At 43.3% G+C, this 12103-nt stretch overlaps 1 protein-coding gene across 3 annotated transcripts in view; it reads left to right on the top strand.

The window, feature by feature from the left end:
* scube1 (signal peptide, CUB domain, EGF-like 1) overlaps positions 1-12103 on the top strand; it is a 279156-nt gene that overhangs the window by 23686 nt on the left and 243367 nt on the right. For all 3 annotated transcript variants that reach the window (XM_078220129.1, XM_078220128.1, XM_078220127.1), the window contains exon 3: positions 4789-4914. In XM_078220129.1, the coding sequence (XP_078076255.1) occupies positions 4789-4914 (126 nt within the window). The remainder of the gene's footprint in view (positions 1-4788; positions 4915-12103) is intronic.

Here is a 12103-nt window from a genome sequence, read left to right as displayed (position 1 = left end):
ATTCTCAGCTTCTGGATCTAGCCTCTTGTCATCTTCGGCTGGCTGGTGCTGGACCACTGGACTCGTCATCTACTGAGCTCTGATGAAGCTGGCCCCATCTCCTTTTGTATAGTTTAAACCAGAAGATTTAGTTTCCAATTTTTTTCGTTAAAAACTGGAAGGATCACTTCCCCTTTCTCGGTTTCCCTTTTCACTTAGACTCTGACTCAAATATTACAAACTTGGCCCACAGAATCCATCACGCTTAACTCAAGATAATAGCCAAGGATAATCCTTCAACTCCTTGCTATCTTCTTCAATTCTGACTTTCACTCATTCTGAGCATCTTGTTGGATAAACTATTTGGGATATCTTATGTGATTTATTTTTCTTGTTGTACTGTTTCATTTCTCTCTCTCACATTGCAATTTCCCCATGCTTTTACTTTCTGTTTGTCTTTTCTCGCCAATTTGAGAGTCTGAATTATCTCGTTGCATTATCACTTATAGAGTCATAGAGGTTTATAGCATGGAAACAGGCCCTTCGGCCCAACTTGTCCATGCCGCCCTTTTTTTTTTGAAACCCCTAAGCTAATCCCAATTGCCCACATTTGGCCCATATCCCTCTATACCCATCGTACCCATGTAACTGTCTAAATGCTTTTTAAAAGACAAAATTGTACCCGCCTCTACTACTACCTCTGGCAGCTTGTTCCAGGCACTCACCACCCTGTGTGTGAAAAAATTGCCCTTCTGGGCACTTTTGTATCTCTGCCATCTCACCTTAAACCTGTGCCCTCTAGTTTTAAACTCCCCTACCTTTGGGAAAAGATATTGACTATCTAGCTGATCTGTGCCCCTCATTATTTTATAGACCTCTATAAGATCACCCCTCAGCCTCCTACGCTGCAGAGAAAAAAGTCCCAGTCTATTCAGCCTCTCCTTATAACTCAATCCATCAAGTCCCAGTAGCATCCTAGTAAATCTTTTCTACACTCTTTCTAGTTTAATAATATCCTTTCTATAATAGGGCAACCAGAATTGCACACAGTATTCCAAGTGTGGCCTTACCAATGTCTTGTACAACTTCAACAAGACATTCCAACTCCTGTATTCAATGTTCTGACTGATGAAACCAAGCATGCCAAATGCCTTCTTCACCACTCTGTCCACCTGTGACTCCACTTTCAAGGAGCTATGAACATGTACCCCTAGATCTCTTTGTTCTGTAACTCTCCCCAGTGCCCTACCAATAACTGAATAAGTCCTGCCCTGGTTCAATCTACCAAAATGCATCATGTTGCATTTGTCTAAATTAAACTCCATCTGCCATTCGTCAGCCCACTTTCCTTTTTTCTCTCTCCCCTTTCAACATTTTGGTGAGCTAGCAAGTATTTAGGTAGACAGTTGACCAAGGACCAAGAAAGCACTTGAGGACAAGAGTATGGAGAAGGATTAGATAGCAACTAGGCTAGACAGAGTATTAACTCCCCCCACGCCCCCCCCTCCACCACCCCAGCAGCCGTGATCGCCTAACCCCACCCGATGGCCAGCTCGATCAATCCCTTCCCTTCCTCTGCCACAGATCCTGACTGCAGAACTCCCCATACCTGCTGATTGCCCCATCCCCTTGCCACTGCCAACCTCAATACATGGTGGGCAATGCCAAGGTGTCCCCCCTGGGCATTGCCACTTTGTCCCTTGGGCAGTGCCTGGGGCCATGGCTGCCACTATCAGGCAGGCAATGTCCAAGGGCACCCTCCCCCTCACCCCCAACCTCCTGGGGAATTGGGGAGTGGGGAAGAGGCTAGCAAGCCTGGAGACTTCAGTCCGGGACCAGCTAATGATATTAAAATTATATTTTAAATATTAAAATCAGCTCGAACAGCACAGCAGGCTGGGAGAATCACCCCCTTTTGTATCTGTCTTCACGGACAAGACACACAAAAATTCTGGAAACAGTAGGAACCAGCAAGAATGAGGACCTTGAAGAAATCAGTAAAAATAAAGAAATAGGGACTTGTTCTGGCATAGACTCGATCAGCTGAACAACATCCTTCTGTGCTGTAAACTTTGATGAAAGTAAATTAATGGGACTAAGTGGTGACAAATCCCTACACCCAGGAGTTTTAAAAGAGGTAGCTGCAGAGTTAGTGGACGTATTAGTTTTGATTTTGATTTTTAGATTCTATAGCACAACCCAAGGATTGGAAGGTAGCAAACGTAACCTCATTATTTCAGAATGGAGTAAGAGTGAAAAAGGGGAATTATCAGCCATTCAGCGTGATATCAGTGTTAGGCAAAATGCTGGAATCTGTTATTAGGGTACTTCACGTAATCATGTTATGATTTTCTGAGCCAATGTGGATCTATGAAAGGGAAACTAAATTTGACAAATTTTTTGGAGTTTTTCTGAGGGTGTAAAATGTTGAATGGATGTAGTGTGGACGTAGCAGTGTATTTAGATTTTCAAAAAGCATTTGAAAGGTGTCACACAAGTGTTTATTACATAAAGTTAGGACTCATGGAATTGCAGGTATTCTATCAGCATGGATTGAGGATTGGTTAATGGCCAGAAACTGATAGTTGAAATAAATGAGGCATTTTTGGTTTGATGGCTCTCTCATCCTCTGTCAATCATATGGTGCCATATCCTCACTCAGTATTTGGTTACCCCAGTTAAAATATCTGAGCTGTTGAAGAAGTGTGATGCAGGGTTAGGGTTAATTTTAATGTCCACAGTCCAAGATGAGAAATCAAGATCTTTGACTTCACCCAAAAACACGGCTGTCTCTCTTCTGGGTTTGCAGAATCGTCTTTGGGTTTTCCGTGGGTGTCTGTGGATCATCTTTGGGCTTTCCGTGGGTTTTTGATTATTATTTTTTAACCCGTTGAACCGGTACCATTGGGCTGCACTTGGGAGTGGCATAGTGGCAAGCACTGTTGCCTCACAGCGCCAGGGACCTGGATTCGATTCCCGGCTTGGGTCACTGTCTGTGCAGAGTCTGCACATTCTCCCTGTGTCTGCATGGGTTCCTCCGAGTGCTCCAGTTTCCTCCCACAGTCTGAAAGACATGCTGGTTAGGCGCATTGCCCATGCTAAATTCTCTCTCTATGTACTTGAACAGCTGCCAGAGTGTGATGACGAGAGGATTTACACAGTAACTTCATTGCAGTGTTAATGTAAGCCTACTTGTGACTAATAAATAGACTTAAAAACTTAAACACTGGTAAGACACTGATGTCACCTGTGAGGATGCTTCGCTCCACAGCATTGGTATGGTCACACTGCCAGCCTGGCCTGGTGTTGCTGTTTCTGACTTTCTGCCCCAGTGTGGTTGTTGCCTAACTAGCTAGACCGAGGGTTGGCCTCTGCACAATGTTTACTCACTACCCATAATATTGTTCTGTGCTGCTCACAGAGTTCTGACTGTCTAACTATCTGGAGTACTGGTTCCAGGTTTGGATCTTCCTTTACATGCAGGTCATAGAAATCATAGAAACCCTACAGTACAGAAAGAGGCCATTCGGCCCATCGAGTCTGCACCGACCACAATCCCACCCAGGCCCTACCCCCATATCCTTACATATTTTACCCACTAATCCCTCTAATCTACGCATCCCAGGACACTAAGGGGCAATTTTAGCATGGCCAATCAACCTAGCCCGCACATCTTTGGACTGTGGGAGGAAACCGGAGCACCCGGAGGAAACCCACGCAGACACGAGGAGAATGTGCAAACTCCACACAGACAGTGACCCGAGCCGGGATTCGAACCCAGGTCCCTGGAGCAGTGAAGCAGCAGTGCTAACCACTGTGCTACCGTGCCGCCCCACGGTAGCAGGTGTTCTGACTTTTTATTTAAACCAAAAGCGATGCTATAACTTCAGAATCCTTTCCTCAGAAGACCCCAAGTTTGAATGCTCTGGGCCTTGGATGAGTCCTAATTGACTTGAATGTGTTGAATTGTGATCCATGTTAAAAAATTTTAAAGCGTATGTGCAGCTTTAAGAGCTGTCTGAACTTCAAGATGGTCTCACTGTTCACTCGGAGATAAAGGCCTTTCCTGTGATTTCTGGTTTTGACAGGTCCCATAAACTGACAATGGCGCTTTTCAAGAAAATGACTGACTAATTAGTTAATTATCTCTCTTTTTTCAAACAAGTTTGGACGCCACGTTTTTGGCCTCCAACTCAGGTTGGGTTTTAGTGATGGGCCTTTTACAAACGGCACTTCTGACACTGAAGAGTTAGTAGCAGACAATTCTATCCTTGTTCATATGATCTTATGTGTTATTTTAGTGAAGAACAACAGATGCTTAAAATAATTGGGTTTACACTGCCATTGCTAATCTATTAAATATTCAGTTAATATTGCTAACAATAATTTTAATGTTATATGTTACACAGGACAAGTTTAATCAAATAAATTGAAATTTTATTTTCAGACATTCAGAATCTTTTCTGCTTTTATTTTTAAACTACTGATAGGTTTAATTTTTTTTAAATGACTAGATCTTCAACAGTTTTTCCCACAGAGTTGTGGTGATCATGCTTTTTTTTGACTGTTCCCTCATCCTGAACTTTAACCTTTTTCTCATTCTTATTTTCCACAGCCGTGCACTTGCTTGTGATGTTTGCTGTAAGTTTGTTTGTATTCTTGAATGGGAACCCCAGCTTCACTGAGACCAACAAATACCTTCTCTATGGTGCCCGTCTTCATCACCACCAACTACCTTACTTTTGTGTATGATGCCTTCCAGAGTGTCTTGTGCCCTTACTGAAGTATGTCTTGCTAACTGTCTTTCAGACATTGATGAATGTGACAATGACTACAATGGCGGCTGCGTTCATGAGTGTATCAACATTCCAGGCAACTACAGATGCACTTGTTACGATGGCTTTATGTTGGCACATGACGGCCATAACTGCCTGGGTGAGTGACATCACTTTCTTTTATTGTTCTTTATAGTTTCTTTGTGATTTACGTTCAGTGTTTGCTTCTTAAGGTGAAAATAGAATGCAATTTTAATTTTACCGTTTGTTTAATGGAGACAATTCTGACAAGGTAAGGACTTGTATTAAAAATGATCTTGCATCTCTCCATAGTGCTTTCGAGTGTGAAAATCTTTAATTTGGAAGGACTGCTATTGCAAATAAGGAGACCATAGTTCACACTCCCCATTCCAACATGATATTCTATTTATAAAGTGCCCATTGTTGGACTGTAGCTTAGAATACATCCTGACTACAGCACTTAATGTGAAGAATAGTGTATATGTTCCCTCAGCTCCCAGCAAGGAATCACATTCAAAGAGAGCACAGGTTGAAGAATCAATTGTAAGATGTTGTAGCTTTAATATCTGACCTGTATTGCCTTAGAGTGAGACTTACTGCTGAGCCTACAGGATAACGTGACAAAATACAAATGTGAGGAAGATTCAAAAACTGTGGCTTGTTTTGTTCGCCATGATGTGGAGATGCCGGCGTTGGACTGGGGTGAGCACAGTAAAAAATCTCTCAACACTAGGTTAAAGTCCAACAGGTTTGGACTGAGTCACTCACCTGAGGAAGGAGCGAGACTCCAAAAGCTTGTGCTGTCAAATAAATCTGTTGGACTTAGAGAGACCCTACAGTGCAGAAGGAGACCATTCAGCCCATCGAGTCTGCACCGACCACAATCCCACCCAGGCCCTACCCCCACACATTGTCCCCGCTAATCCCTCTAACCTACGCATCCCAGGACTCTAAGGGGCAAATTTTTTTTTTAACCTGGCCAATCAACCTAACCCACACATCTTTGGATTGTGGGAGGAAACCGGAGCACCCGGAGGAAACCCACACAGACACGAGGAGAATGTGCAAACTCCACACAGACAGTGACCCGAGCCGGGAATCGAACCCAGGACCCTGGAGCTGTGAAGCAGCAGTGCTAACCACTGTGCTACCGTGCCGCCCAGGACTTTAACCTGGTGTTGTGAGACCTTTTGGTTTGTTAGAGCAAAGGAGATTAAGGATTGATCTGACAGGAGTTTAAATATATGAAAAGATGAGACTGTGTGTGAAAGCAGATCCCAATAATTTCTATGGAGCTTTTCCTGATATCCAACTATCTTTGGTAGAAACCCTGGAGAAATTGCATAAATTTGTTGTTTTTGACTTTTGTTTTGCTCAAGTTGCAGTTAGATATCAGAAGAATGAGGTATCTAGAACAAGACGATGTAAGTATAAGATTAACTAAGATTTAGAACAGAGATAAGCAGGGACTGTTTTACACAGAGGTTTCTGAGACTGCTTTAGCTACTAACTCTAAATTCATTCAACAGAGATCAAGTCATTGGGAGGAATCTTACCAAAAAACAGCAGTGTGTTGGTTCCGGCGAGAAGAATGGCGTGTTTCCTTTCCTCTCCAGATCTTACCACACTCTGCCACCAAAAAATAGGTGGGCAATTTTCATGCCATCATCTAGCGGGGGTGGGGCCTCAACAAGCCGGCAAATCCCAGCTGCACTGAGATCAGGGTGCCCAGCTCAGACCAAAAAATAACCCCCCACTCCAACCCCGCCATGGAGATCTCGGGCTCACACCGACATGGCTCACAAATACGCCGGGGCTCAATATCTGGCAAGGGAGTCTCTAATGATGTGAAAATATATTAAAATGCCTGTAAATCAGGTTCTTGCCCATTTTGGACGTGAACCTGATTACATCACCGGCGAGGAATGGCAAAAATTGGAAGTCACGATCTAACCAGCGAGATTCACGACTTCTGGGTTTTGCTGGATCTTGATCCCTGATCCTGCGGATGGCAAATGCAGGCTAAGGAACCTGCCCATTATTCAAGACTGGTCAGTTAAGTGGCTGAAAGCTGAAAGAATAAGGAGTTAAAGGAACAAGACAGCTATGTGGGATTAGGGTTATTGCTCATGTAGAGGGTGAATACCATCTCAGGATGTTGGGCTGAATGGCCTATTTATGTATTATAATTTCAATGCAAATCTGAAGTGCCAAATTAGAACATGTACAGAGGAAATTGTTTTGTTTTGTCTCGCATTTGCTAAGTTCATCTAGTTTGCCTTCTAATATCCTAGTAATTGCATGATACAATGAAAATGGAGTTCTTGACTAATCAAAGTAATCAATCTCTATCAACTGTTAGTTAGTTTCAACACATGACACAAAAAATAATCCCAAGGTGGAGAGTCTTGAGAACCAGAGGTCCAAAGTTGCCTTTTTCCTTTTCAGCATGCTGCATTTACTACATGTCATGTCTCAAATTACTCAAACATTGTATCCCAAAATTTTCTTTGTTGTTGTATTTGCATCCTGGAGTGTGGCTTGAGACATGGGCAGAATTTTACCAGTTTGCCCCGCCCATCAATGGGCGGAGTGAGCGGGTAAAATCGGTAAAAACAGGATCGTGCCCGATTTCTCGGCTCTCGTGATCTTACTGGGACCGGATTGCCAGCGAGGTCAACCTCTCGCCCATTTCCATCAAGAGGCTGAATAAATTAAATAAATTAAATTTATTCTGATGCTGATTTACATGGCATTAGTGAGCCTAGTGTTCAATCATCCAGGCTCACTTACATTCGTGGCCTCGCCGGGAGAGGTTCTGGGCCTGGAGGGGCAGGACCTGGAGTGGGCAGGGCCAGGCTGGGGCAACCCGTTCGGGGAGCGAGGAGGGGCCGCTACGCACTCTGCAGTTGTGATTGTGGGGAGAGTGAGGGGGGGAGGCACAATTGTTCTGAAAGCGGGGGGACGGCTTTCGCTAGCTTTTCGGGTGATGCAGGGCTCGCTATCAGTTGTGGGCCCCCGCGATTGCCCCGTGGGATTGGGGGTTGGTTCAGGCTGCCCCCAACAGCACTGGCTGGTAGCTCTCCCTCTCCCTGACAGTCTTCTGTTGGAATTGCGCATGTGCAGCCACAGAAATCTGCATGTGATCAATAGCTCCCTCTGCTGTTGGAATTGTGCATGAGCAACCACAGAGGTCTGCTCATGCGCAGTAGCTCCCTCTGCCGCTGGCTAGTAAATTAAGCCCCACCCCCTGCCTCTGGTAGCTAGAAACAGTCTAGCCCATTTTTTCCATGCACTGTGCACAAGATTGGGTGTAAAAACGCATCCAAAAAACAGATCTGCAACTCTCCCATTTTCACGCTAGCTGGACACTTAGAATTTTTCTCATAAAATTCCACACATAATATCAACCTGCTAATCACAATGACCCCCCTCTACCATTAGCATGTGCCTTGCACACATATTTGGCTTTTGGAGCAATGTATAATTATGATAAATGGACAGATATTGGAAATTTGAAAATAGATCACTTCCATTAATTTCATTGCAAAACCATCTTCTAACCAGGCAAGGGAGTTTAAGACCAAACATGGATGTAGCATCAATTGAAGAAGGCTACATATCTCCAGGTTATCAGCTTTACCCTTGGAAATCAAGGATATCATTGATTTTCAGGCAAAGCAGCGGAAAGAGTGAGGTGGTGTTGTTTGTCGCCCCTCATTTGTGCTGGTAACCGTACTAGTTTGGGGGTATTGAATAGCTCTTTGTAACCAGACCAGCCAAATCCAATTACTTGCTTCAGTCAACATTTTCCATCAAATAGAAGCAGTTTAAGCTCTAGATTTATATAAAATGTGGAGCTGGATTTTACGGCTCATCTCTCTGGATATATTTTTGGTGGGAAAGGGCATGTAAAATATGAGGGGTGGCAAACCCACAACCTTCTGCCCACCACCTTCGGCCCACACCTGAGCTGACCCAGTGTGACATACCGTAACAGTGCCAAAATCGGCAGCCCATTTTAAAATGATTGATGGTCAATTGACCTCATCGGCAAACCTATTGACCATAATAATACACTGCCCATGCCATAGGTTGGCATGGGCAGGCAAACAGGGAGTGGGTAGGCTCTTTTTTTAAGGAAACTGCCGTAACAGGTGGGAAGAAGAGTGGTCTGCCTTGGGGAGTGCCTTGTCTGCATTGGTGGACTCCTTTTCCTTACCATGATTATACCTCTCTGTTCTTGCCTTCCTGGCCTCAAACCCCCAAACCCCCCCACCACCACCCTTCTCTGGCTTCCCCGATCCCTCCAAGTCCAATAACCTTGACTTACCTCTCGCCAGAATCCACTTCCTCTTCTTCTGTGATTCTTCTTGCAGTCCCAGGAGGATCCATGACTAGGTTTTGATGCTGCTGGGACTGAGAGCTGCCGGCTCATGGGACTGACTGGCAGCTCTCGAGGGCAGGACTTCTTCCGACTGGGGGGCAGTAGTCCCATTCTCTACTCATTTAGCCCACCAGTGGTGCATTATACTGTGGGGTGTGCTTCTTTCAGACACTTCAGCTGCCAGCCAACTCTTGCAATGGGTGTGGCAGAGGTGGTGGTTGTGCATGTGTAGATGAGCAACCATCACCCATTTCCACTGCCACCATTAAATCTAACCCCATAGTGTGATTTGGAAGCAAGGTGCTAGGACCAGGTTCTGAAAAAAATTGTAAAGACTATAGCATCATTGCAAAACTTTTGGTTTTAGACCAGCTGTAGTGTGACTGCAAACAGGATTACATCAAAATGTTTCAAAATACTTCATTGAAATTTAGTAAAATGTAATTTTAACCTTTGCCTTTTTGTTAGCAGTATACATTTGACCATTTCTGAGTTAAGAATGTACACAGGAAGAGTTTTAACAACACCAGGTTAAAGTCCAACAGGTTTATTTGGTAGCAAACACCATTAGCTTTCGGAGCGCTGCTCCTTCATCAGATGGAGTGGAAATGTGCTCTCAAACAGGACACAGAGACACAAAAATCTCAATTTTTGTGTCTCTGTGCCCTGTTTGAGAGCACATTTCCACTCCATCTGACGAAGGAGCAGCGCTCCGAAAGCTAATGGTGTTTGCTACCAAATAAACCTGTTGGACTTTAACCCGGTGTTGTTAAAACTCTTACTGTGTTCACCCCAGTCCAACGCCGGCATCTCCACATTAAGAATGTACATGTATAAGAGCACAGCTTTTACTATAATGGTGTGGAAATTGAAGTGTAATTCAGTCTTGCCAGATTTGTTGTTTCAAGTGAGTGCAAATCTTAAACCTCATGATAACACTGCCATAAATTCAAGATGAAATGATGGTATAACAGAGAGTGGTAGCGAGCAGGATTAGACTAAGTAAAAAATAGTTTTTCTTTACATGTTTAATTCTAAGTGATGTTCCAGGAGAGTGCATTGACGGATTCTGCACACCCAGCAAGGGACTATGCTCAAAGGGAGCACACACAACTACAATAATATGGCACTGATTTGGATTCAGACTTCCTTTTGAGTGAAGCTACTACTGGGAGCGCAGTACCAGTGAATTTATCCTATTGGTTTTTAAAAATACAACTTGCAATTGCACTGGTTGTTGGTTCCAATCATTTCTAAGGACTTAACAGAAACTCTTCAAAGGCTGTTGATTTCTTATCTGAAATGTTATCTTTTTTTCCCCTTTGAACTATCCAAAACTCTAATAATGCGAGATGAGAACTAGGTAAAAGACCACATTGACCAAGCAAAATCTGGCAGTGTTACAAACCTGGATACTATGGCTGGAATTCTCAGGCCGTTCATACCCCACTGCCTCTGCCAACGAGAACGGTGAATTTGGCGCTCAGCCAAATCTTTGTTCACTGCAGCAGGACTGGAGAATCCCAGCTGCAGTTGAGGTTGGAGAATCCAGCCCTATATATATTGGAAAGTAGTGCAATTTAATCTGATTTATAATTAGCTGTTTGCTTTTCTCTTTGTTGTGAGATCAGATTTGTACTATGATAACTGTTTGAGGAAGCCAGAATCCATCTATTTACCACTTGTTAAATTGACCTTTGCAAATAAGTAATTGCATAATGCATTTAAGAATATGTGCCTAATTAATGTTCTAAAACAGGTGTTTTCTAGTTTTGTGCTACTGAGGGTAACCCCTCATATTTAAAACACTTGCAAGGCCTCCCTGTAACACCAGTATTTTGCTGTATAAAAATTAGTTATACAATTAAACATTTAAAATTCATTTAACTTCAACATGTAATTTGTTGCTGGTGCTGAGCAACTATTCCATCAAGATGTTGAGGTATATTTGACAAGAATGTACACATGTCATGGTCAGTATTAATCCTGGCTCATATATTTATTTTCACTGATGCCACTGGTAAATGCAAGCCCTCTCCTGAGTGGCCTTCCAACACCTCTAGAATCCTTGCTACAGTAACACTTTGCACTTGTACTCATTCGCATCAGCAAAAGAAAGTCAAAAGCATTCACTCGGAAGAATCATGGATGATCCCTTTAAATAGCACTGGTATGAGGCCTCTCGTGCAACTAAATATTTGTTCCATTGGGAATGCTTAACAAGGGACTCCTTGAGGACCAAAATGCACCAGAGTAGCATTGGACACTATTTGATTTTGCATACTTCCAATGCAAGCACGGCCATTGCAAGAACTCTCATTACCATGCATGCCATGTGGGTGGAAGCAGCCTAGCTGATGTTTTTGGTTGTACTAAATGATTTTGATTTGACGTTGCTGAAGAAACAGTGCTGTAATCATTGAAACATTTGCACACTGATGTCTCCAGCAGCATTTCACTGCACTTTGTTCTGAGAAAGCTCGCTGATGAAATGTTAATGAGCTCATCTAACAGCGTCAATGGGACAGAAGGTGGCAGCTTAGCTTCAATATTCTCACAAATGGGATTTGTAGCCCAAAAGTATGTACCCGACCATGAGTTTTGTAAAGTTTTATCTTAAATTTGTTGAGTAGACCCAGACAAATGCTCTGCCAGCTGTGGTCTGACTACGTCATAGTCAATACTTCTTGAATGAATATAACAGCTCAAACATGTCTGTAGCTAACCCCAACCCCCTGCCCCCCACATCCCCAACAGTCACCAGGGCATCCTGACAGGGAGGGAGATCCTTCACAATGCTGAGCAAGTTGGCAGTAAAACTTTAAAGTTTGCGTAGGCAAGATTAGTGCAACTTTTTTTTAACAGATGTAATCAAACATTCTGTGTAAACTTGCCTAACTTTGCCCTCTTTTGCAATATTATAATTTTAATATGAAGCTTT

The sequence above is a fragment of the Mustelus asterias genome, chromosome 9 (genome assembly GCF_964213995.1).
Source record: "Mustelus asterias chromosome 9, sMusAst1.hap1.1, whole genome shotgun sequence".
Classification (NCBI taxonomy): Eukaryota; Metazoa; Chordata; class Chondrichthyes; order Carcharhiniformes; family Triakidae; genus Mustelus; species Mustelus asterias.
The sequence above is the reverse complement of the archived record's forward strand: the minus strand, read 5'-3'. Positions and strand labels throughout refer to the sequence as shown.